This window comes from Oncorhynchus tshawytscha, unplaced genomic scaffold (genome assembly GCF_018296145.1).
Source record: "Oncorhynchus tshawytscha isolate Ot180627B unplaced genomic scaffold, Otsh_v2.0 Un_contig_8990_pilon_pilon, whole genome shotgun sequence".
NCBI classification, from domain to species: Eukaryota; Metazoa; Chordata; class Actinopteri; order Salmoniformes; family Salmonidae; genus Oncorhynchus; species Oncorhynchus tshawytscha.
The window spans coordinates 20,370-48,346 of record NW_024608298.1 but is presented as its reverse complement, the minus strand read 5'-3'; the positions used below and the strand labels follow the sequence as shown (position 1 = coordinate 48,346).

The 27,977-nt window shown below is 41.2% G+C and overlaps 1 protein-coding gene across 1 annotated transcript; it reads right to left on the bottom strand.

Annotated features, from left to right (window-relative positions):
• Positions 1-2,498: 2,498 nt before the first annotated feature.
• On the bottom strand, positions 2,499-22,426 carry LOC121843431 (glypican-6-like; the record flags this gene model as incomplete). The annotated part of the gene is made up of 3 exons (XM_042313016.1): positions 2,499-3,111; positions 20,834-21,009; positions 22,296-22,426. Coding segments are annotated over 3 exons (513 nt in total), but the record flags the coding sequence as incomplete, so codon positions are not given.
• Positions 22,427-27,977: the final 5,551 nt, after the last annotated feature.

The window sequence follows — 27,977 nt, the reverse complement described above, 5'->3', positions numbered from 1 at the left end:
ACAGATAGAATAGAGCAGAACAGATAGAATAGAGCAGAACAGATAGAATAGAGCAGAACAGATAGAATAGAGCAGAACAGATTAGAATAGAGCAGAACAGATTAGAATAGAGCAGAACAGATAGAATAGAGCAGAACAGATTAGAATAGAGCAGAACAGATTAGAATAGAGCAGAACAGATTAGAATAGAGCAGAACAGATTAGAAAGGATTAGAATAGAGCAGAACAGATTAGAATAGAGCAGAACAGATAGAATAGAGCAGAACAGATAGAATAGAGCAGAACAGATAGAATAGAGCAGAACAGATTAGAATAGAGCAGAACAGATTAGAATAGAGCAGAACAGATTAGAACAGATTAGAATAGAATTAGAGCAGAACAGATAGAATAGAGCAGAACAGATAGAATAGAGAACAGATTAGAATAGAGCAGAACAGATAGAATAGAGCAGAACAGATTAGAATAGAGCAGAACAGATTAGAATAGAGCAGAACAGATTAGAATAGAGCAGAACAGATTAGAACAGATTAGAATAGAGCAGAACAGATTAGAATAGAGCAGAACAGATAGAATAGAGCAGAACAGATAGAATAGAGCAGAACAGATTAGAATAGAGCAGAACAGATAGAATAGAGCAGAACAGATTAGAATAGAGCAGAACAGATTAGAATAGAGCAGAACAGATTAGAATAGAGCAGAACAGATTAGAACAGATTAGAATAGAGCAGAACAGATTAGAATAGAGCAGAACAGATAGAATAGAGCAGAACAGATAGAATAGAGCAGAACAGATAGAATAGAGCAGAACAGATAGAATAGAGCAGAACAGATTAGAATAGAGCAGAACAGATTAGAATAGAGCAGAACAGATTAGAGCAGAACAGATTAGAATAGAGCAGAACAGATTAGAATAGAGCAGAACAGATTAGAATAGAGCAGAACAGATTAGAAAAGATTAGAATAGAGCAGAACAGATTAGAATAGAGCAGAACAGATAGAATAGAGCAGAACAGATAGAATAGAGCAGAACAGATAGAATAGAGCAGAACAGATTAGAATAGAGCAGAACAGATTAGAATAGAGCAGAACAGATTAGAACAGATTAGAATAGAGCAGAACAGAAGAATAGAGCAGATAGAATAGAGCAGAACAGAACAGATTAGAATAGAGCAGAACAGATAGAATAGAGCAGAACAGATTAGAATAGAGCAGAACAGATTAGAATAGAGCAGAACAGATTAGAATAGAGCAGAACAGATTAGAACAGATTAGAATAGAGCAGAACAGATTAGAATAGAGCAGAACAGATAGAATAGAGCAGAACAGATAGAATAGAGCAGAACAGATTAGAATAGAGCAGAACAGATAGAATAGAGCAGAACAGATTAGAATAGAGCAGAACAGATTAGAATAGAGCAGAACAGATTAGAATAGAGCAGAACAGATTAGAACAGATTAGAATAGAGCAGAACAGATTAGAATAGAGCAGAACAGATAGAATAGAGCAGAACAGATAGAATAGAAGAACAGATAGAATAGAGCAGAAACAGATTAGAATAGAGCAGAACAGATTAGAATAGAGCAGAACAGATAGAATAGAGCAGAACAGATTAGAATAGAGCAGAACAGAGAATAGAGCAGAACAGATTAGAATAGAGCAGAACAGATTAGAATAGAGCAGAACAGATTAGAATAGAGCAGAACAGATTAGAATAGAGCAGAACAGATTAGAATAGAGCAGAACAGATTAGAATTAGAATAGAGCAGAACAGATTAGAATAGAGCAGAACAGATAGAATAGAGCAGAACAGATTAGAATAGAGCAGAACAGATAGAATAGAGCAGAACAGATTAGAATAGAGCAGAACAGATTAGAATAGAGCAGAACAGATTAGAATAGAGCAGAACAGATTAGAATAGAGCAGAACAGATTAGAATAGAGCAGAACAGATTAGAATAGAGCAGAACAGATTAGAATAGAGCAGAACAGATTAGAATAGAGAACAGATTACAGATAGAATAGAGCAGAACAGATTAGAATAGAGCAGAACAGATTAGAATAGAGCAGAACAGATTAGAATAGAGCAGAACAGATTAGAATAGAGCAGAACAGATTAGAATAGAATAGAATAGAGCAGAACAGATTAGAATAGAGCAGAACAGATAGAATAGAGCAGAACAGATTAGAATAGAGCAGAACAGATTAGAATAGAGCAGAACAGATAGAATAGAGCAGAACAGATTAGAATAGAGCAGAACAGATTAGAACAGATTAGAATAGAGCAGAACAGATTAGAATAGAGCAGAACAGATAGAATAGAGCAGAACAGATTAGAATAGAGCAGAACAGATAGAATAGAGCAGAACAGATAGAATAGAGCAGAACAGATTAGAACAGATTAGAATAGAGCAGAACAGATTAGAATAGAGCAGAACAGATTAGAATAGAGCAGAACAGATTAGAATAGAGCAGAACAGATAGATTAGAGCAGAGCAGATTAGAACAGAGAGATCTTTGGGGACAAAGCAGGATGCAGCACTCACAACACTCCTCAGTCTACTACAGTATACTACTGTCACCATATCTCTTCATGGTGGGGATCCAAAAGGGTTGTCCTGTTCTGGTTCCGTTTAGAGAACACTAACAGTTAGTATGACGACCGGCTGGCTGGCTGTCTGATTGGTGCCAGAGTCAGAGTAGCAGTAATGTCCTGGTGTCCTCTCGGGCCAGCTGGTATTATCTCCTGGACCAGGACAGGGCTGTGAGAGAGAGGGTCAGTAGCAGGGGTAATGTCCTGGTGTCCTCTCGGGCCAGCTGGTATTATCTCCTGGACCAGGACAGGGCTGTGAGAGAGAGGGTCAGTAGCAGGGGTAATGTCCTGGTGTCCTCTCGGGCCAGCTGGTATTATCTCCTGGACCAGGACAGGGCTGTGAGAGAGAGGGTCAGTAGCAGGGGAGAGGGTCTGGAGGGATGTGGGGTGCTGCCTGATGCAGCAGAAGCTCGCTCATCACTCCTGTCTGCTCCCACCACGGGGGCCTCTGGACCCACAAACACAAACTCTGTGGTACATCCCTCTGTACAGCCACTGCTGCTGCCGCTGCCCTCGTCACCTGGAGAGAGGAGAGAGAGACAGACAGACAGACAGACAGACAGACAGACAGACAGACAGACACACACAGACACACACAGACACACACAGACACACACACACACACACACACACACACACACACACACACACACACACACACACACACACAATAAGTGAGGTTCCAAACAGACTCAAAGAACAGATAGTTGACCGTCTGCCATGAAAGTTTTCTGGGCCATATCCCTGCCTTGTTGTCCCAGCCAGTGTTATTCAAAACCCCTAATGATGTCTGTCTCACTTTGCAGGTGGATGTTTATTGTCCTGGAGGCAGAGCTGAGCGATCTCCACAGGAAGGTAAAGTCAAAATTGGCAATATATCATAAAAAAATTAAAATGAATAAATGCTTTTTGGTTGTAATGAGGCAATGCAGACAGAAACGTGATATTTCCATACTATGAGGTTGAAATAACACTGAAAAGTGTTCAATTATCATAATGTCCTTTTCGTGTAAGATAAAAAAAATATATATATATTATTTGCATTTCAGCCTGTTCAGGTGGAATTGAGTTTTTAAAAGTTTTTTTAGTTTTTCACCCCAGTATGACATCACAATCTGATCTGATTATTCTGACCACATATTTTATTTGCATACGTATCCTCCTACATTGAAGGGGTAAGCGGGTTTATAAATAATAGATTTATTTAAAAAACCAAGTACATGTTGTTCTTGGTGCTGGACAACGGTCTTTAACAGAGGCTGGAGGATCCAGGTCACGTCCAACAGTCTCCCGAGGGGTAGTCAAGATTCTCCTCTCTACCATCAGCCCTTCTCCTCTCTACCATCAGGACCACTCCTCTCTACCATCAGGACCACTCCTCTCTACCATCAGCCCCTCTCCTCTCCTCTCTACCATCAGCCCCTCTCCTCTCTACCATCAGCCCCTCTCCTCTCCTCTCTACCATCAGCCCCTCTCCTCTCCTCTCTACCATCAGCCCCTCTCCTCTCCTCTCTACCATCAGCCCCTCTCCTCTCCTCTCTACCATCAGCCCCTCACCTCTCTACCATCAGGACCACTCCACTCTACCATCAGCCCCTCTCCTCTCTACCATCAGCCCCTCTCCTCTCCTCTCTACCATCAACCCCTCTCCTCTCTACCATCAGCCCCTCTCCTCTCTACCATCAGGACCACTCCTCTCTACCATCAGCCCCTCTCCTCTCTACCATCAGCCCTCTCCTCTCTACCATCAGCCCCTCTCCTCTCTACCATCAGCCCCTCTCCTCTCTACCATCAGCCCCTCTCCTCTCTACCATCAGCCCCTCTCCTCTCTACCATCAGCCCCTCTCCTCTCTACCATCAGCACCTCTCCTCTCTACCATCAGCCCCTCTCCTCTCTACCATCAGCCCCTCTCCTCTCTACCATCAGCCCCTCTCCTCTCTACCATCAGCCCCTCTCCTCTCTACCATCAGCCCCTCTCCTCTCTACCATCAGCCCCTCTCCTCTCTACCATCAGCCCCTCTCCTCTCTACCATCAGCCCCTCTCATCTCCTCTCTACCATCAGCCACTCTCCTCTAACATCAGCCCCTCTCCTCTCCCTCTCCTCTCTACCATCAGGCCCTCTCCTCTCTACCATCAGCCCCTCTCCTCTCTACCATTAGCCCCTCACCTCTCTACCATCAGCCCCACTCCTCTCTACCATCAGCCCCTCTCCTCTCTACCATCAGCCCCTCTCCTCTCTACCATCAGCCCCTCTCCTCTCCTCTCTACCATCAGGCCCACTCCTCTCAACCATCAGCCCCTCTCCTCTCCTCTCTACCATCAGCCCCATTCCTCTCCACCATCAGCCCCTCTCCTCTCTATCATCAGCCCTCTCCTCTGTCACACTGATCTCAGCCTCCTCTCTACCATCAGCCCCTCTCCTCTCTACCATCAGCCCTCTCCTCTCTACCATCAGCCCCACTCCTCTCTATCATCAGCCCTCTCCTCTGTCACACTGATCTCAGCCTCCTCTCCACCATCAGCTCTCTCCTCTGTCACACTGATCTCAGCCTCCTCTCTACCATCAGCCCTCTCCTCTGATTTCACTTGGGAGCCAGAGATTCATCACATGGCTAGATTTCACTAGGGAGCCAGAGACTCATCACAGGGCTAGATTTCACTAGGGATCCAGAGATTCATCACAGGGCTAGATTTCACTAGGGATCCAGAGATTCATCACAGGGCTAGATTTCACTAGGGAGCCAGAGACTCACCACAGGGCTAGATTTCACTAGGGAGCCAGGGATTCATCACAGGGCTAGATTTCAGTAAGGAGCCAGAGACTCACCACAGGGCTAGATTTCACTAGGGAGCCAGAGACTCATCACAGGGCTAGATTTCACTAGGGAGCCAGAGACTCATCACAGGGCTAGATTTCACTAGGGAGCCAGAGACTCACCACAGGGCTCAGTCCCAGATTTAGACAGTGTGTTATATAGACTGATTTAGACAGTGTGTTATATAGACAGTGTGTTATATAGACTGATTTAGACAGTGTGTTATATAGACAGTGTGTTATATAGACTGGTATAGACAGTGTGTTATATAGACTGATTTAGACAGTGTGTCATATAGACAGTGTGTCATATAGACTGATTTAGACAGTGTGTTATATAGACTGATTTAGACAGTGTGTCATATAGACTGATTTAGACAGTGTGTTATATAGACAGTGTGTTATATAGACTGATTTAGACAGTGTGTTATATAGACAGTGTGGTTATATAGACTGATTTAGACAGTGTGTTATATAGACTGATTTAGACAGTGTGTTATATAGACTGATTTAGACAGTGTGTTATATAGACTGATTTAGACAGTGTGTTATATAGACTGATTTAGACAGTGTGTTATATAGACTGATTTAGACAGTGTGTTATATAGACTGATTTAGACAGTGTGTCATATAGACAGTGTGTTATATACACAGTGTGTTATATAGACTGATTTAGACAGTGTGTTATATAGACAGTGTGTCATATAGACTGATTTAGACAGTGTGTTATATAGACTGATTTAGACTGTGTGTTATATAGACTGATTTAGACAGTGTGTTATATAGACTGATTTAGACAGTGTGTCATATAGACAGTGTGTTATATAGACAGTGTGTTATATAGACTGATTTAGACAGTGTGTCATATAGACAGTGTGTTATATAGACAGTGTGTTATATAGACTGATTTAGACAGTGTGTTATATAGACTGATTTAGACAGTGTGTCATATAGACAGTGTGTTATATAGACAGTGTGTTATATAGACTGATTTAGACAGTGTGTTATATAGACTGATTTAGACAGTGTGTTATATAGACAGTGTGTTATATAGACTGATTTAGACAGTGTGTTATATAGACTGATTTAGACAGTGTGTTATATAGACAGTGTGGTTATATAGACTGATTTAGACAGTGTGTCATATAGACTGATTTAGACAGTGTGTTATATAGACTGATTTAGACAGTGTGTTATATATACAGTGTGTCATATAGACTGATTTAGACAGTGTGTTATATAGACTGATATAGACAGTGTGTTATATAGACAGTGTGTTACAGTGCCTTGCGAAAGTATTCGGCCCCCTTGAACTTTGCGACCTTTTGCCACATTTCAGGCTTCAAACATAAAGATGTAAAACTGTATTTTTTGTGAAGAATCAACAACAAGTGGGACACAATCATGAAGTGGAATGACATTTATTGGATATTTCAAACTTTTTAACAAATCAAAAACTGAAAATTGGGCGTGCAAAATTATTCAGCCCCTTTACTTTCAGTGCAGCAAACTCTCTCCAGAAGTTCAGTGAGGATCTCTGAATGATCCAATGTTGACCTAAATGACTAATGATGATAAATACAATCCACCTGTGTGTAGTCAAGTCTCCGTATAAATGCACCTGCACTGTGATAGTCTCAGAGGTTTGTTAAAAGCGCAGAGAGCATCATGAAGAACAAGGAACACACCAGGCAGGTCCGAGATACTGTTGTGAAGAAGTTTAAAGCCGGATTTGGATACAAAAAGATTTCCCAAGCTTTAAACATCCCAAGGAGCACTGTGCAAGCGATAATATTGAAATGGAAGGAGTATCAGACCACTGCAAATCTACCAAGACCTGGCCGTCCCTCTAAACTTTCAGCTCATACAAGGAGAAGACTGATCAGAGATGCAGCCAAGAGGCCCATGATCACTCTGGATGAACTGCAGAGATCTACAGCTGAGGTGGGAGACTCTGTCAATAGGACAACAATCAGTCGTATATTGCACAAATCTGGCCTTTATGGAAGAGTGGCAAGAAGAAAGCCATTTCTTAAAGATATCCATAAAAAGTGTCGTTTAAAGTTTGCCACAAGCCACCTGGGAGACACACCAAACATGTGGAAGAAGGTGCTCTGGTCAGATGAAACCAAAATTGAACTTTTTGGCAACAATGCAAAACGTTATGTTTGGCGTAAAAGCAACACAGCTCATCACCCTGAACACACCATCCCCACTGTCAAACATGGTGGAGGCAGCATCATGGTTTGGGCCTGCTTTTCTTCAGCAGGGACAGGGAAGATGGTTAAAATTGATGGGAAGATGGATGGAGCCAAATACAGGACCATTCTGGAAGAAAACCTGATGGAGTCTACAAAAGACGTGAGACTGGGACGGAGATTTGTCTTCCAACAAGACAATGATCCAAAACATAAAGCAAAATCTACAATGGAATGGTTCAAAAATAAACATATCCAGGTGTTAGAATGGACAAGTCAAAGTCCAGACCTGAATCCAATCGAGAATCTGTGGAAAGAACTGAAAATTGCTGTTCACAAATGCTCTCCATCCAACCTCACTGAGCTCGAGCTGTTTTGCAAGGAGGAATGGGAAAAAATTTCAGTCTCTCGATGTGCAAAACTGATAGAGACATACCCCAAGCGACTTACAGCTGTAATCGCAGCAAAAGGTGGCGCTACAAAGTATTAACTTAAGGGAGCTGAATAATTTTGCACGCCCAATTTTTCAGTTTTTGATTTGTTAAAAAGTTTGAAATATCCAATAAATGTCGTTCCACTTCATGATTGTGTCCCACTTGTTGTTGATTCTTCACAAAAATACAGTTTTGTATCTTTATGTTTGAAGACTGAAATGTGGCAAAAGGTCGCAAAGTTCAAGGGGGCCGAATACTTTCGCAAGGCACTGTATATAGACTGATTTAGACAGTGTGTCATATAGACTGATTTAGACAGTGTGTTATATAGACTGATTTAGACAGTGTGTTATATAGACAGTGTGTTATATAGACTGATATAGACAGTGTGTTATATAGACTGATTTAGACAGTGTGTTATATAGACAGTGTGTTATATAGACTGATTTAGACAGTGTGGTTATATAGACTGATTTAGACAGTGTGTTATATAGACTGATTTAGACAGTGTGTCATATAGACGGTGTGTTACATAGACTGATTTAGACAGTGTGTCATATAGACTGATTTAGACAGTGTCTATATATAGACTGATTTATACAGTGTGTTATATAGACTGATTTAGACAGTGTGTTATATAGACATTGTGTTAAATAGACTGATTTAGACAGTGTGTAATATATAGACTGATTTAGACAGTGTGTTATATAGACTGATTTAGACAGTGTGTTATATAGACAGTGTGATATATAGACTGATTAAGACAGTGTGTTACATAGACTGATTTAGACAGTGTGTTATATAGACTGATTTAGACAGTGTGTCATATAGACTGATTTAGACAGTGTGTTATATAGACAGTGTGTTATATAGACTGATATAGACAGTGTGGTTATATAGACTGATTTAGACAGTGTGGTTATACAGACTGATTTAGACAGTGTGTCATATAGACTGATTTAGACAGTGTGGTTATATAGACTGATTTAAACAGTGTGGTATATAGACTGATATAGACAGTGTGTTATATAGACAGTGTGTTATATAGACTGATATAGACAGTGTGTTATATAGACAGTGTGTTATATAGACAGTGTGTTATATAGACAGTGTGTTATATAGACAGTGTGTTATATAGACAGTGTGTTATATAGACTGATATAGACAGTGTGTTATATAGACAGTGTGTTATATAGACTGATATAGACAGTGTTATTTAGACAGTGTGTTATATAGACTGATATAGACAGTGTGTTATATAGACTGTGTGTTTTATAGACTGATTTAGACAGTGTGTTATATAGACTGATTTAGACAGTGTGTCATATAGACTGATTTAGACAGTGTCTATATATAGACTGATTTAGACAGTGTGTTATATAGACAGTGTGTTATATAGACTGTGTGTTTTATAGACTGATTTAGACAGTGTTTTATATAGACTGATTTAGACAGTGTGTCATATAGACTGATTTAGACAGTGTGTTATATAGACAGTGTGTTATATAGACTGTGTGTTTTATAGACTGATTTAGACAGTGTGTTATATAGACTGATTTAGACAGTGTGTCATATAGACTGATTTAGACAGTGTCTATATATAGACTGATATAGACAGTGTGTTATATAGACTGATTTAGACAGTGTGTTATATTGACATTGTGTTAAATAGAGTAATTTAGACAGTGTGTAATATATAGACTGATTTAGACAGTGTGTTATATAGACAGTGTGTCATATAGACAGTGTGTTATATAGACTGATTTAGACAGTGTGTTATATAGACTGATTTAGACAGTGTGTTATATAGACTGATTTAGACAGTGTGTTATATAGACTGATTTAGACAGTGTGTTATATAGACAGTGTGATATATAGACTGATTTAGACAGTGTGTTATATAGACTGATTTAGACAGTGTGTCATATAGACTGATTTAGACAGTGTGGTTATATAGACTGATTTAGACAGTGTGTTATATAGACTGATATAGACAGTGTGTTATATAGACTGATATAGACAGTGTGTTATATAGACTGATTTAGACAGTGTGTCATATAGACTGATTTAGACAGTGTGTTATATAGACAGTGTGTTATATAGACAGTGTGTTATATAGACTGATATAGACAGTGTGTTATATAGACAGTGTGTTATATAGACAGTGTGTTATAAAGACAGTGTGTTATAAAGACAGTGTGTTATATAGACAGTGTGTTATGTAGACTGATTTAGACAGTGTGTTATATAAACAGTGTGTTATATAGACAGTGTGTTATATAGACTGATATAGACAGTGTGTTATATAGACAGTGTGTTATATAGACAGTGTGTTATATAGACAGTGTGTTATAAAGACAGTGTGTTATAAAGACAGTGTGTTATATAGACAGTGTGTTATATAGACTGATATAGACAGTGTGTTATATAGACAGTGTGTTATATAGACTGATATAGACAGTGTGTTATATAGACTGTGTGTTTTATAGACTGATTTAGACAGTGTGTTATATAGACTGATTTAGACAGTGTGTCATATAGACTGATTTAGACAGTGTCTATATATAGACTGATTTAGACAGTGTGTTATATAGACAGTGTGTTATATAGACAGTGTGTTATATAGACTGTGTGTTTTATAGACTGATTTTGGTTGGCTATCCAAGATGGCGTAGCAGTAAGTCGTCCTGTCTCGTCGTGTCCCTCGTATATATCGTCTATTTTTAGTTTTTTACATATTTTTCTTCAAAAACATTTTGCTAAACCTAAGCTTCCAAATACTCTCCTGCAACCCGCCTCACCCAATGTAGCTATTTTTCCTAAAGTATTTATATTTACTTCGGAACCGGAACCCCTCAACTGAAGCTAGCCGGCTAACCACCAGCTATGCTAGCGGTCTTCAGCTAACCGGTCATCAGCTAAGCTAACCTTTAGCTCGGAAAGCTCTCGCCAGCTCGAACAACGCGACTCTAACCAGAGCAAAACGGACCTATTTATTTTTCATCCCTGGATTCCCACCGCAAACGGACCATTTCAGCTGGATCTTCACAACTAGCTATCTAGCTAAACCGCAACCCCGGATGATTACTCCTGGCTAGCGCTTCCACCCACTTAGCGTGAAGCTAGCCCGGCCAGCGCACCTGTACTACCACCGTAGCATACTCCTGGGCTACAATACCCGGGCCCACGACCGGTCTATCGATGTCACCGCATGAAGAGGAATAAACAGACTCACCCCATCGCGACGTCCCCTAAAGGCCAACTCTCTAGCCCTCACTATCTCCCTGCTTGCTAAACTCGGCCTGCTAACTGCTAGCTTGTCTAGCCCCGGTCCGCTAACTGCTACCTTGTTTAGCCCGGGCCTACGAACTGTTAGCTTGTTAGCACAGGCCTGCTAACTGCTAGCTTGTCTAGCCCGGGCCTACGAACTGTTAGCTTGTTAGCACAGGCCTGCTAACTGCTAGCTTGTCTAGCCCGGGCCTACGAACTGTTAGCTTGTTAGCACAGGCCTGCTAACTGCTAGCTTGACTAGCCCGGGCCTACGAACTGTTAGCTTGTTAGCACAGGCCTGCTAACCGTCTGAATCGCCGCGTCCCAAACACTCACCGGACCCATATTTACTTTCTATCTCTTCTTGATTTTTAATCTGTTTATACCTTTCCGGAAACCTGCCTCACCCAATGTGATACGGAATCGCTATTATTTTTTAATTTTTAGAACACACTCAAGAACCTCCAGAAGCTAACCAGCTAACTAGCTACAAGCTATACAAGCTTTTTTTCAACCTGGATAACACTCGCCAGTCCAGCTTCCCTGCCCCATCCACCGCTGCCCCCTGGACACTGATCTCTTGGCTACATAGCTGATGCACTCTGGACTGTCCATTAATCACGGTACTCCATTCTGCTTGTTTATGTTTTATCTGTCGGCCCCGTTGCCTAGTCAACGCCATTTTACCTGCTGTTGTTGTGCTAGCTGATTAGCTGTTGTCTCACCTACTGTTTAAGCTAGCTTTCCCAATTCAACACCTGTGATTACTGTATGCCTCGCTGTATGTCTCTCTCAAATGTCAATATGCCTTGTATACTGTTGCTCAGGTTAGTTATCATTGTTCTAGTTCACAATGGAGCCCCTAGTTCTACTCTTCATACCCCTGATAACTCCTTTGTCCCACCTCCCACACATGCGGTGACCTCACCCATTACAACCAGCATGTCCAGAGACTCAACCTCTCTCATCATCACCCAGTGCCTGGGCTTACCCCCGCTGTACCCGCACCCCACCATACCCCTGTCTGCGCATTATGCCCTGAATATATTCTACCATGCCCAGAAACCTGCTCCTCTTATTCTCTGTCCCCAACGCTCTAGGCGACCAGTTTTGATAGCCTTTAGCCGCACCCTCATACTACTCCTTCTCTGTTCCGCGGGTGATGTGGAGGTAAACCCAGGCCCTGCATGTCCCCAGGCACCCTCATTTGTTGACTTCTGTGATCGAAAAGCCTTGGTTTCATGCATGTCAACATCAGAAGCCTCCTCCCTAAGTTTGTTTTACTCACTGCTCTAGCACACTCTGCTAACCCTGATGTCCTTGCTGTGTCTGAATCCTGGCTCAGGAAGGCCACCAAAAATTCAGAGATTTCCATACCCAACTATAACATCTTCCGTCAAGATAGAACTGCTAAAGGGGGAGGAGTTGCAGTCTACTGCAGAGAGAGCCTGCAAAGTAATGTCATACTTTCCAGGTCCATACCCAAACAGTTCGAACTACTAATTTTGAAAATTACTCTCTCCAGAAATAAGTCTCTCACTGTTGCCGCCTGCTACCGACCCCCCCTCAGCTCCCAGCTGTGCCCTGGACACCATTTGTGAATTGATCGCCCCCCCATCTAGCCTCAGAGTTTGTTCTGTTGGGTGACCTAAACTGGGATATGCTTGGCACCCCGCCAGTCCTACAATCTAGGCTGGATGCCCTCAATCTCACACAAATCATCAAGGAACCCACCAGGTACAACCCTAACTCTGTAAACAAGGGCACCCTCATAGACGTCATCCTGACCAACTGGCCCTCCAAATACACCTCCGCTGTCTTCAACCAGGATCTCAGCGATCACTGCCTCATTGCCTGTATCCGCTACGGAGCCGCAGTCAAACGACCACCCCTCATCACTGTCAAACGCTCCCTAAAACACTTCTGTGAGCAGGCCTTTCTAATCGACCTGGCCCGGGTATCCTGGAAGGACATTGACCTCATCCTGTCAGTTGAGGATGCCTGGTCATTCTTTAAAAGTAACTTCCTTACCATTTTAGATAAGCATGCTCCGTTCAAAAAATGCAGAACTAAGAACAGATACAGTCCTTGGTTCACCCCAGACCTGACTGCCCTCGACCAGCACAAAAACATCCTGTGGCGGACTGCAATAGCATCGAATAGTCCCGGGATATGCAACTGTTCAGGGAAGTCCGGAACCAATACACGCAGTCAGTCAGGAAAGCTAAGGCCAGCTTCTTCAGGCAGAAGTTTGCATCCTGTAGCTCCAACTCCAAAAAGTTCTGGGACACTGTGAAGTCCATGGAGAACAAGAGCACCTCCTCCCAGCTGCCCACTGCACTGAGGCTAGGTAACACGGTCACCACCGATAAATCCATGATTATCGAAAACTTCAATAAGCATTTCTCAACGGCTGGCCATGCCTTCCGCCTGGCTACTCCAACCTCGGCCAACAGCTCTGCCCCCGGCAGCTCCTCGCCCAAGCCTCTCCAGGTTCTCCTTTACCCAAATCCAGATAGCAGATGTTCTGAAAGAGCTGCAAAACCTGGACCCGTACAAATCAGCTGGGCTTGACAATCTGGACCCCCTATTTCTGAAACTTTCCGCCGCCATTGTCGCAACCCCTATTACCAGCCTGTTCAACCTCTCTTTCATATCGTCTGAGATCCCCAAGGATTGGAAAGCTGCCGCAGTCATCCCCCTCTTCAAAGGGGGAGACACCCTGGACCCAAACTGTTACAGACCTATATCCATCCTGCCCTGCCTATCTAAGGTCTTCGAAAGCCAAGTCAACAAACAGGTCACTGACCATCTCGAATCCCACCGTACCTTCTCCGCTGTGCAATCTGGTTTCCGAGCCGGTCACGGGTGCACCTCAGCAACACTCAAGGTACTAAACGATATCATAACCGCCATCGATAAAAGACAGTACTGTGCAGCCGTCTTCATTGACCTTGCCAAGGCTTTCGACTCTGTCAATCACCATATTCTTATCGGCAGACTCAGTAGCCTCGGTTTTTCGGATGACTGCCTTGCCTGGTTCACCAATTACTTTGCAGACAGAGTTCAGTGTGTCAAATCGGAGGGCATGCTGTCCGGTCCTCTGGCAGTCTCTATGGGGGTGCCACAGGGTTCAATTCTCGGGCCGACTCTTTTCTCTGTATATATCAATGATGTTGCTCTTGCTGCGGGCGATTCCCTGATCCACCTCTACGCAGACGACACCATTCTATATACTTTCGGCCCGTCATTGGACACTGTGCTATCTAACCTCCAAACAAGCTTCAATGCCATACAACACTCCTTCCGTGGCCTCCAACTGCTCTTAAACGCTAGTAAAACCAAATGCATGCTTTTCAACCGATCGCTGCCTGCACCCGCATGCCCGACTAGCATCACCACCCTGGATGGTTCCGACCTTGAATATGTGGACATCTATAAGTACCTAGGTGTCTGGCTAGACTGCAAACTCTCCTTCCAGACTCATATCAAACATCTCCAATCGAAAATCAAATCAAGAGTCGGCTTTCTATTCCGCAACAAAGCCTCCTTCACTCACGCCGCCAAGCTTACCCTAGTAAAACTGACTATCCTTCCGATCCTCGACTTCGGCGATGTCATCTACAAAATGGCTTCCAATACTCTACTCAGCAAACTGGATGCAGTCTATCACAGTGCCATCCGTTTTGTCACTAAAGCACCTTATACCACCCACCACTGCGACCTGTATGCTCTGGTCGGCTGGCCCTCGTTACATATTCGTCGCCAGACCCACTGGCTCCAGGTCATCTACAAGTCCATGCTAGGTAAAGCTCCGCCTTATCTCAGTTCACTGGTCACGATGGCAACACCCATCCGTAGCACGCGCTCCAGCAGGTGTATCTCACTGATCATCCCTAAAGCCAACACCTCATTTGGCCGCCTTTCGTTCCAGTACTCTGCTGCCTGTGACTGGAACGAATTGCAAAATCGCTGAAGTTGGAGACTTTTATCTCCCTCACCAACTTCAAACATCAGCTATCTGAGCAGCTAACCGATCGCTGCTGCTGTACATAGTCTATTGGTAAATAGCCCACCCATTTTCACCTACCTCATCCCCATACTGTTTTTATTTATTTACTTGCTCTTTTGCACACCAATATCTCTACCTGTACATGACCATCTGATCATTTATCACTCCAGTGTTAATCTGCAAAATTGTAATTATTCGCCTACCTCCTCATGCCTTTTGCACACATTGTATATAGACTCCCCCTTTGTTTTCTACTGTGTTATTGACTTGTTAATTGTTTATTCCATGTGTAACTCTGTGTTGTCTGCTCACACTGCTATGCTTTATCTTGGCCAGGTCGCAGTTGCAAATGAGAACGTGTTCTCAACTAGCCTACCTGGTTAAATAAAGGTGAAATAAAATAAAAAATAAAAGACAGTGTTTTATATAGACTGATTTAGACAGTGTGTCATATAGACTGATTTAGACAGTGTGTTATATAGACTGTGTGTTTTATAGACTGATTTAGACAGTGTGTTATATAGACTAATTTAGACAGTGTGTCATATAGACTGATTTAGACAGTGTCTATATATAGACTGATTTAGACAGTGTGTTATATAGACTGATTTAGACAGTGTGTCATATAGACTGATTTAGACAGTGTCTATATATAGACTGATATAGACAGTGTGTTATATAGACTGATTTAGACAGTGTGTTATATTGACATTGTGTTAAATAGAGTAATTTAGACAGTGTGTTATATAGACTGATTTAGACAGTGTGTTATATAGACTGATTTAGACAGTGTGTTATATAGACTGATTTAGACAGTGTGTTATATAGACAGTGTGATATATAGACTGATTTAGACAGTGTGTTATATAGACTGATTTAGACAGTGTGTCATATAGACTGATTTAGACAGTGTGGTTATATAGACTGATATAGACAGTGTGTTATATAGACTGATATAGACAGTGTGTTGTATAGACTGATTTAGACAGTGTGTCATATAGACTGATTTAGACAGTGTGTCATATAGACTGATTTAGACAGTGTGTTATATAGACTGTGTGTTTTATAGACTGATTTAGACAGTGTGTTATATAGACTAATTTAGACAGTGTGTCATATAGACTGATTTAGACAGTGTCTATATATAGACTGATTTAGACAGTGTGTTATATAGACTGATTTAGACAGTGTGTCATATAGACTGATTTAGACAGTGTCTATATATAGACTGATATAGACAGTGTGTTATATAGACTGATTTAGACAGTGTGTTATATTGACATTGTGTTAAATAGAGTAATTTAGACAGTGTGTTATATAGACTGATTTAGACAGTGTGTTATATAGACTGATTTAGACAGTGTGTTATATAGACTGATTTAGACAGTGTGTTATATAGACAGTGTGATATATAGACTGATTTAGACAGTGTGTTATATAGACTGATTTAGACAGTGTGTCATATAGACTGATTTAGACAGTGTGGTTATATAGACTGATTTAGACAGTGTGTTATATAGACTGATATAGACAGTGTGTTATATAGACTGATATAGACAGTGTGTTGTATAGACTGATTTAGACAGTGTGTCATATAGACTGATTTAGACAGTGTGTTATATAGACAGTGTGTTATATAGACAGTGTGTTATATAGACTGTGTGTTTTATAGACTGATTTAGACAGTGTGTCATATAGACTGATTTAGACAGTGTCTATATATAGACTGATTTAGACAGTGTGTTATATAGACAGTGTGTTATATAGACTGTGTGTTTTATAGACTGATTTAGACAGTGTTTTATATAGACTGATTTAGACAGTGTGTCATATAGACTGATTTAGACAGTGTGTTATATAGACAGTGTGTTATATAGACTGTGTGTTTTATAGACTGATTTAGACAGTGTGTTATATAGACTGATTTAGACAGTGTGTCATATAGACTGATTTAGACAGTGTCTATATATAGACTGATTTAGACAGTGTGTTATATAGACTGATTTAGACAGTGTGTCATATAGACTGATTTAGACAGTGTCTATATATAGACTGATATAGACAGTGTGTTATATAGACTGATTTAGACAGTGTGTTATATTGACATTGTGTTAAATAGAGTAATTTAGACAGTGTGTAATATATAGACTGATTTAGACAGTGTGTTATATAGACAGTGTGTTATATAGACAGTGTGTCATATAGACAGTGTGTTATATAGACTGATTTAGACAGTGTGTTATATAGACTGATTTAGACAGTGTGTTATATAGACTGATTTAGACAGTGTGTTATATAGACTGATTTAGACAGTGTGTTATATAGACAGTGTGATATATAGACAGTGTGTTATATAGACTGATATAGACAGTGTGTTATATAGACAGTGTGTTATATAGACAGTGTGTTATAAAGACAGTGTGTTATAAAGACAGTGTGTTATATAGACAGTGTGTTATGTAGACTGATATAGACAGTGTGTTATATAGACAGTGTGTTATATAGACAGTGTTTTATATAGACTGATATAGACAGTGTTATTTAGACAGTGTGTTATATAGACTGATATAGACAGTGTGTTATATAGAATGTGTGTTTTATAGACTGATTTAGACAGTGTGTTATATAGACTGATTTAGACAGTGTGTCATATAGACTGATTTAGACAGTGTCTATATATAGACTGATTTAGACAGTGTGTTATATAGACAGTGTGTTATATAGACTGTGTGTTTTATAGACTGATTTAGACAGTGTTTTATATAGACTGATTTAGACAGTGTGTCATATAGACTGATTTAGACAGTGTGTTATATAGACAGTGTGTTATATAGACTGTGTGTTTTATAGACTGATTTAGACAGTGTGTTATATAGACTGATTTAGACAGTGTGTCATATAGACTGATTTAGACAGTGTCTATATATAGACTGATTTAGACAGTGTGTTATATAGACTGATTTAGACAGTGTGTCATATAGACTGATTTAGACAGTGTCTATATATAGACTGATATAGACAGTGTGTTATATAGACTGATTTAGACAGTGTGTTATATTGACATTGTGTTAAATAGAGTAATTTAGACAGTGTGTAATATATAGACTGATTTAGACAGTGTGTTATATAGACAGTGTGTTATATAGACAGTGTGTCATATAGACAGTGTGTTATATAGACTGATTTAGACAGTGTGTTATATAGACTGATTTAGACAGTGTGTTATATAGACTGATTTAGACAGTGTGTTATATAGACTGATTTAGACAGTGTGTTATATAGACAGTGTGATATATAGACTGATTTAGACAGTGTGTTATATAGACTGATTTAGACAGTGTGTCATATAGACTGATTTAGACAGTGTGGTTATATAGACTGATTTAGACAGTGTGTTATATAGACTGATATAGACAGTGTGTTATATAGACTGATATAGACAGTGTGTTGTATAGACTGATTTAGACAGTGTGTCATATAGACTGATTTAGACAGTGTGTTATATAGACAGTGTGTTATATAGACTGATATAGACAGTGTGTTATATAGACTGTGTGTTTTATAGACTGATTTAGACAGTGTGTTATATAGACTGATTTAGACAGTGTGTCATATAGACTGATTTAGACAGTGTCTATATATAGACTGATTTAGACAGTGTGTTATATAGACAGTGTGTTATATAGACTGTGTGTTTTATAGACTGATTTAGACAGTGTTTTATATAGACTGATTTAGACAGTGTGTCATATAGACTGATTTAGACAGTGTGTTATATAGACAGTGTGTTATATAGACTGTGTGTTTTATAGACTGATTTAGACAGTGTGTTATATAGACTGATTTAGACAGTGTGTCATATAGACTGATTTAGACAGTGTCTATATATAGACTGATTTAGACAGTGTGTTATATAGACTGATTTAGACAGTGTCATATAGACTGATTTAGACAGTGTCTATATATAGACTGATATAGACAGTGTGTTATATAGACTGATCTAGACAGTGTGTTATATTGACATTGTGTTAAATAGAGTAATTTAGACAGTGTGTAATATATAGACTGATTTAGACAGTGTGTTATATAGACAGTGTGTTATATAGACAGTGTGTCATATAGACAGTGTGTTATATAGACTGATTTAGACAGTGTGTTATATAGACTGATTTAGACAGTGTGTTATATAGACAGTGTGATATATAGACTGATTTAGACAGTGTGTTATATAGACTGATTTAGACAGTGTGTCATATAGACTGATTTAGACAGTGTGGTTATATAGACTGATTTAGACAGTGTGTTATATAGACTGATATAGACAGTGTGTTATATAGACTGATATAGACAGTGTGTTATATAGACTGATATAGACAGTGTGTTATATAGACAGTGTGTTATATAGACTGATTTAGACAGTGTGTCATATAGACTGATTTAGACAGTGTGTTATATAGACAGTGTGTTATATAGACAGTGTGTTATATAGACTGATATAGACAGTGTGTTATATAGACAGTGTGTTATATAGACAGTGTGTTATAAAGACAGTGTGTTATAAAGACAGTGTGTTATATAGACAGTGTGTTATGTAGACTGATATAGACAGTGTGTTATATAGACAGTGTGTTATATAGACAGTGTGTTATATAGACAGTGTGTTATTTAGACAGTGTGTTATATAGACTGATATAGACAGTGTGTTATATAGACAGTGTGTTATATAGACTGATATAGACAGTGTGTTATATAGACTGATATAGACAGTGTGTTATATAGACTGATTTAGACAGTGTGTCATATAGACTGATTTAGACAGTGTGTTATATAGACAGTGTGATATATAGAATGATATAGACAGTGTGTTATATAGACAGTGTGTTATATAGACAGTGTGTTATATAGACAGTGTGTTATATAGACAGTGTGTTATGTTATGTAGACTGATATAGACAGTGTGTTATATAGACAGTGTGTTATATAGACAGTGTGTTATATAGACAGTGTGTTATATAGACTGATATAGACAGTGTGTTATTTAGACAGTGTGTTATATAGACTGATATAGACAGTGTGTTATATAGACTGATTTAGACAGTGTGTCATATAGACTGATTTAGACAGTTTGTTATATAGACAGTGTGATATATAGAATGATTTAGACAGTGTGTTATATAGACTGATTTAGACAGTGTGTTATATAGACAGTGTCGTATATAGACTTATTTAGACAGTGTGATATATAGACAGTGTGTCAAGGTAGAGCACTATAGAGAGAATAGAGCCCTATTCCCTATGGGCCCTGGTAGAGCACAGCAGAGAGAATAGAGCCCTATTCCCTATGGGCCCTGGTAGAGCACTACAGAGAGAATAGAGCCCTATTCCCTGTGGTCCCTGTTCAAGGTAGTGCACTACAGAGAGAATAGAGCCCTATTCCCTATGGGCCCTGTTCAAGGTAGTGCACTACAGAGAGAACAGGGTACCGTTTGGAACACAAGGCGGCTGACTTACTGGAGTCCTGAAAGAAGATGTCGTTGCCGTTGTAGGCGTTTCTCAGCTTGTTGGTCATCACTCTGAGTGTCATGATCTGTTGGCGAATCAGAGTGTCCGGTCTAGTGATGTCCACCGCCACCTCTGGGTTGTTCAGCTGGTTGGTGAGGCCGTCCTTTACCACCTCAGGAAAATACCTGGGAGGATTACAACAACGCCAGTTAAGAAACATCTCTGAGGAAGAAACATCTCTGAGGAAGACATGTTAAAAGACAAGCACATTTCATTTGGCAGGAAATGATTCAATCATCTGGATCGTGTGGAGCATTCTCCAGCATTCAGAGAGCAGCTGTCAGTGGTCCTGAAGAGGTTCTCCATCACTCAGAGAGCAGCTGTCAGTGGTCCTGAAGAGGTTCTCCAGCATTCAGAGAGCAGCTGTCAGTGGTCCTGAAGAGGTTCTCCATCACTCAGAGAGCAGCTGTCAGTGGTCCTGAAGAGGTTCTCCAGCATTCAGAGAGCAGCTGTCAGTGGTCCTGAAGAGGTTCTCCATCACTCAGAGAGCAGCTGTCAGTGGTCCTGAAGAGGTTCTCCATCACTCAGAGAGCAGCTGTCAGTGGTCCTGAAGAGGTTCTCCATCACTCAGAGAGCAGCTGTCAGTGGTCCTGAAGAGGTTCTCCATCACTCAGAGAGCAGCTGTCAGTGGTCCTGAAGAGGTTCTCCATCACTCAGAGAGCAGCTGTCAGTGGTCCTGAAGAGGTTCTCCATCACTCAGAGAGCAGCTGTCAGTGGTCCTGAAGAGGTTCTCCATCACTCAAAGTTGTGATGTGGTGACCAGGGACTGTGATGTGGTGACCAGGGACTGTACTGTGGTGACCAGGGACTGTGCTGTTGTGACCAGGAACTGTGCTGTGGTGACCAGGGACTGTGATGTGGTGACCAGGGACTGTGATGTGTGAGGCCAAAAATGCCTCGACTAGCTGGGAGGGGGATGGGGGGTGGGGGTGGGGGGTTGAGAGATAGGGTGGTTCTGGCTTTCATTCCAAGCAGTTATAAACACGTCAGTGTACTGTAATAGATGAGAACATCTCACCATATCCATAAAGTGTCAGAGATTGACAGGTAAACAGTACGTCTGCCTTATCTGGCCTTGGCTGTAGTACTGGTTCTCTCTTGTCCTGTACCAAGGACCATAGTACCATAGTTCTGGATCAGCTGAGGGTCTCCAGCACTGTTCAGACCTCATCAGACTAGTTGTAGGACTAGTTATTGTAGTTCTACAGGTGGATGAGCTGAGGGTCTCCAACACTGTTCAGACCTCATCAGACTAGTTGTAGTATTAGTTAGTGTAGTTCAACAGGTGCATGATCTGAACACCTCTCACCTGTCCTTGGCGTGACTGTTCCAACACTGTTCAGACATCATCAGACTAGTCGTAGGACTAGTTATTGTAGTTCTACAGGTGCGTGATCTGAACACCTCTCACCTGGCCTTGGCGTGACTGTTCCAACACTGCTCTTCATCTGACTCGGTCAACTTGTCTTTAATACAGATCTCATCTGGCAGGTTGGACCAGAACCTTTTGGACTGCTTCAGCTTCTTCTTAATGTCTAGCACCTGCAGGAGAGGAGGGAGAGAGTAACATGGGAATAGGGTTCAAACATCCTGCTCACTTTCCCCCAAATCCACACGTTTTCCAGAAATCGCTGTTGAAATATTCCGGGAATCAGGAGGGATTAAACAGGAAATCTGGAATCCTCCAACCAGAGGGGTGAAACTACGACTGAAGCGAGATCTATTGAGGGTTTTCTAAAACTAGCCAGTTTCAGTTAGCTTCACATTCCAGCTCAGGCTTCATCCATACTAAGACGATGGATATTGCTCTTCCGCCTGTCGCTAACTCTAGCAGGTTTGTAACTGTGCATGCTTGTCGCACGTGGCTAATCGAATGCCTTAACTCTTCATTGAGACAGTGCTGAAACATACATCCAAAGGGGCGAGTCAGTGACACATTTGAATTTGTGCCAAACTCAAAAATTAAAGAAAAGTTATATTTCAAATTCAGCAGGTTATGGTGTGAAATTAGTCTTTTAGAAGTGGTCGTCTTTATCTTATGACGTATCGTTAAGGACTTCTTTATCTAATGACGTATCGTTAATGTCGTCTTTATCTAATGACGTATCATTAATGTCGTCATTATCTAATGACGTATCGTTAATGACCTCTTTATCTTATGACGTATCGTTAATGTCGTCTTTATCTAATGACGTATCGTTAATGTCGTCTTTATCTTATGACGTATCGTTAATGACCTCTTTATCTAATGACGTATCGTTAATGTCGTCTTTATCTAATGACGTATCGTTAATGACCTCTTTATCTAATGACATATCGTTAATGACCTCTTTATCTAATGACGTATCGTTAATGTCGTCTTTATCTTATGACGTATCGTTAAGGACTTCTTTATCTAATGACGTATCGTTAATGTCGTCTTTATCTAATGACGTATCATTAATGTCGTCATTATCTAATGACGTATCGTTAATGACCTCTTTATCTTATGACGTATCGTTAATGTCGTCTTTATCTAATGACGTATCGTTAATGTCGTCTTTATCTTATGACGTATCGTTAATGACCTCTTTATCTAATGACGTATCGTTAATGTCGTCTTTATCTAATGACGTATCGTTAATGACCACTTTATCTAATGACATATCGTTAATGACCTCTTTATCTAATGACGTATCGTTAATGTCGTCTTTATCTAATGACGTATCGTTAATGTCGTCATTATCTAATGACGTATCGTTAATGACCTCTTTATCTTATGACGTATCGTTAATGTCGTCTTTATCTAATGACGTATCGTTAATGTCGTCTTTATCTTATGACGTATCGTTAATGACCTCTTTATCTAATGACGTATCGTTAATGACCTCTTTATCTAATGACGTATCGTTAATGACCTCTTTATCTAATGACGTATCGTTAATGACCTCTTTATCTAATGACGTATCGTTAATGCCGTCTTTATCTAATGACGTATCGTTAATGACCCCTTTATCTAATGACGTATCGTTAATGTCGTCTTTATCTAATGACGTATCGTTAATGTCGTCTTTATCTAATGACGTATCGTTAATGACCTCTTTATCTAATGACGTATCGTTAATGACCTCTTTATCTAATGACGTATCGTTAATGTCGTCTTTATCTATTGACGTATCGTTAATGACCTCATTATCTTATGACGTATCGTTTAACGCCCTCTTCGGTGTGCCGATCAACGCACAAGAACCTTTGTACCACTCCTATCCATAAAATTAAGTCATACACCAATTTTACTGTCGGTGAAGCTGGGCTCCAAAGTGGCGCAGCTGGCTAAGGCACTGCATCACAGTGCAAGAGGTGACATTACAGTCCCTGGTTCGAAATCGAGGCTGAATCACATTGGGAGTCCAATAGGTTGGTGCACAATTGGCCCGGCATTGTCTGGGTTTGGCCGGGTGAGGCCGTCATTGTAAATAAGAATTTGTTCAACCTTTATTTGTTAAAACAAGGTTGAATAAAAAAATATAAAAAATATATTTTTTAAAGTTTCAAATGGATTCTGTCAATGTGTAATGTCATAGGTATTTAAAAAATAAACTTTTTTTTTTTACATGAAAACTAATTTTTAAATAATAAAATATTTAATCAGTCGTCTTCCTCAAATGAAGGGAATAAAGACGTAATGGTTGCCAGGTGATCTGATTTGATTGGTCAAAAGGATGACAAGATGGAGGACACCAACTACAGCAAACACAAACCAGTACAGTAGGGATGATCTGAAATACAAGATGGAGGACACCAACTACAGCAAACACAAACCAGTACAGTAGGGATGATCTGAAATACAAGATGGAGGACACCAACTACAGCAAACACAAACCAGTACAGTAGGGATGATCTGAAATACAAGATGGAGGACACCAACTACAGCAAACACAAACCAGTACAGTAGGGATGATCTGAAATACAAGATGGAGGACACCAACTACAGCAAACACAAACCAGTACAGTAGGGATGATCTGAAATACAAGATGGAGGACACCAACTACAGCAAACACAAACCAGTACAGTAGGGATGATCTGAAATACAAGATGGAGGACACCAACTACAGCAAACACAAACCAGTACAGTAGGGATGATCTGAAATACAAGATGGAGGACACCAACTACAGCAAACACAAACCAGTACAGTAGGGATGATCTGAAATACAAGATGGAGGACACCAACTACAGCAAACACAAACCAGTACAGTAGGGATGATCTGAAATACAAGATGGAGGACACCAACTACAGCAAACACAAACCAGTACAGTAGGGATGATCTGAAATACAAGATGGAGGACACCAACTACAGCAAACACAAACCAGTACAGTAGGGATGATCTGAAATACAAGATGGAGGACACCAACTACAGCAAACACAAACCAGTACAGTAGGGATGATCTGAAATACAAGATGGAGGACACCAACTACAGCAAACACAAACCAGTACAGTAGGGATGATCTGAAATACAAGATGGAGGACACCAACTACAGCAAACACAAACCAGTACAGTAGGGATGATCTGAAATACAAGATGGAGGACACCAACTACAGCAAACACAAACCAGTACAGTAGGGATGATCTGAAATACAAGATGGAGGACACCAACTACAGCAAACACAAACCAGTACAGTAGGGATGATCTGAAATACAAGATGGAGGACACCAACTACAGCAAACACAAACCAGTACAGTAGGGATGATCTGAAATACAAGATGGAGGACACCAACTACAGCAAACACAAACCAGTACAGTAGGGATGATCTGAAATACAAGATGGAGGACACCAACTACAGCAAACACAAACCAGTACAGTAGGGATGATCTGAAATACAAGATGGAGGACACCAACTACAGCAAACACAAACCAGTACAGTAGGGATGATCTGAAATACAAGATGGAGGACACCAACTACAGCAAACACAAACCAGTACAGTAGGGATGATCTGAAATACAAGATGGAGGACACCAACTACAGCAAACACAAACCAGTACAGTAGGGATGATCTGAAATACAAGATGGAGGACACCAACTACAGCAAACACAAACCAGTACAGTAGGGATGATCTGAAATACAAGATGGAGGACACCAACTACAGCAAACACAAACCAGTACAGTAGGGATGATCTGAAATACAAGCAAGAAAATCCACACAGAGGAATCTTAAACAGGATTTAGACGAATCCTAAACACTTAAACAGCACAAAGAACTTTATCTGCAAAAAAGAGGTGTTTCTTCATTTTATTTCCTTACTTACAGTCAACGTAATTTGGCAACAGAAGACAGGCAGATTGATGTTTATCAGATCAGATCTGATCAACTCTGGGTGATGCCTACGTTCCGCCGTGTCCCTGAGGAGATCTGACACCAGATTACGTTCTGCCGTGTCCCTGAGGAGATCTGACACCAGATTACGGTCAGCCTGCGGTGATGCCTACGTTCAGACGTGTCCCTGAGGAGATCTGACACCAGATTACGTTCTGACGTGTCCCTGAGGAGATCTGACACCAGATTACGTTCAGACGTTTTCCTGAGGAGATCTGAGGCCAGATTACGTTCTGACGTGTCCCTGAGGAGATCTGACACCAGATTACGTTCTGACGTGTTCCTGAGGAGATCTGACACCAGATTACGTTCAGACGTGTCCCTGAGGAGATCTGACACCAGATTACGTTCTGACGTGTCCCTGAGGAGATCTGACACCAGATTACGTTCTGACGTGTCCCTGAGGAGATCTGACACCAGATTACGGTCAGCCTGCGGTGATGCCTACATTCTGACATGTCCCTGAGGAGATCTGACACCAGATTACGTTCTGACGTGTCCCTGAGGAGATCTGACACCAGATTACGTTCTGACATGTCCCTGAGGAGATCTGACTCCAGATTACGTTCTGACGTGTCCCTGAGGAGATCTGACTCCAGATTACGTTTTGACGTGTCCCTGAGGAGATCTGACGCCAGATTACGTTCTGACGTGTCCCTGAGGAGATCTGACACCAGATTACGTTCTGACGTGTCCCTGAGGAGATCTGACACCAGATTACGTTCTGACGTGTCCCTGAGGAGATCTGACACCAGATTACGTTCTGACGTGTCCCTGAGGAGATCTGAGGCCAGATACAGTCAGCCTGCGGTATCACTTCACCTCCTCGCTGGTTCAACACGTAATGCGACGCGCCACAGAACACTAACAGGCTGATGCTTATCAGCTCAGTTGAGCCCTGCCTGGGTATTGTTCTGATTACAGTCAGATTACAGCCAGCCTGTGGTATCTGTCTGCTGTGTTTAATACTGTGTTATATTACAGTCAGACCCAGCTGTAGATCGCGTCACATCAAAAGCTAACTATTGAGGCGACAGAAGCAGGACACGTCTGAGGACTACGTTTCACACATCCCCATGTGCTACAAACACACCAAAATAACCCTTCATCATCTAGCTGGATGGTCTTCATCATCGAGATGGATGGAACTGATGCAGCAGTCACAGAGGACCTCAATAACCCTTCATCTGCATGCTGACAATCTGCTGGAGACTACAGGACTGATGCTGGATGCTGACACTGCTGGAGACTACAGGATGCTGGATGCTGACACTCTGCTGGAGACTACAGGACTGATGCTGACACTGCTGGAGACTACAGGACTGATGCTGACACTCTGCTGGAGACTACAGGACTGATGCTGACACTCTGCTGGAGACTACAGGACTGATGCTGACACTCTGCTGGAGACTACAGGACTGATGCTGACACTCTGCTGGAGACTACAGGACTGATGCTGGATGCTGACACTCTACTGGAGACTACAGGACTGATGCTGACACTCTGCTGGGGACTACAGGACTGATGCTGACACTCTGCTGGAGACTACAGGACTGATGCTGGATGCTGACACTGCTGGAGACTACAGGACTGATGCTGACACTCTGCTGGAGACTACAGGACTGATGCTGACACTCTGCTGGAGACTACAGGACTGATGCTGGATGCTGACACTGCTGGAGACTACAGGACTGATGCTGACACTCTGCTGGAGACTACAGGACTGATGCTGG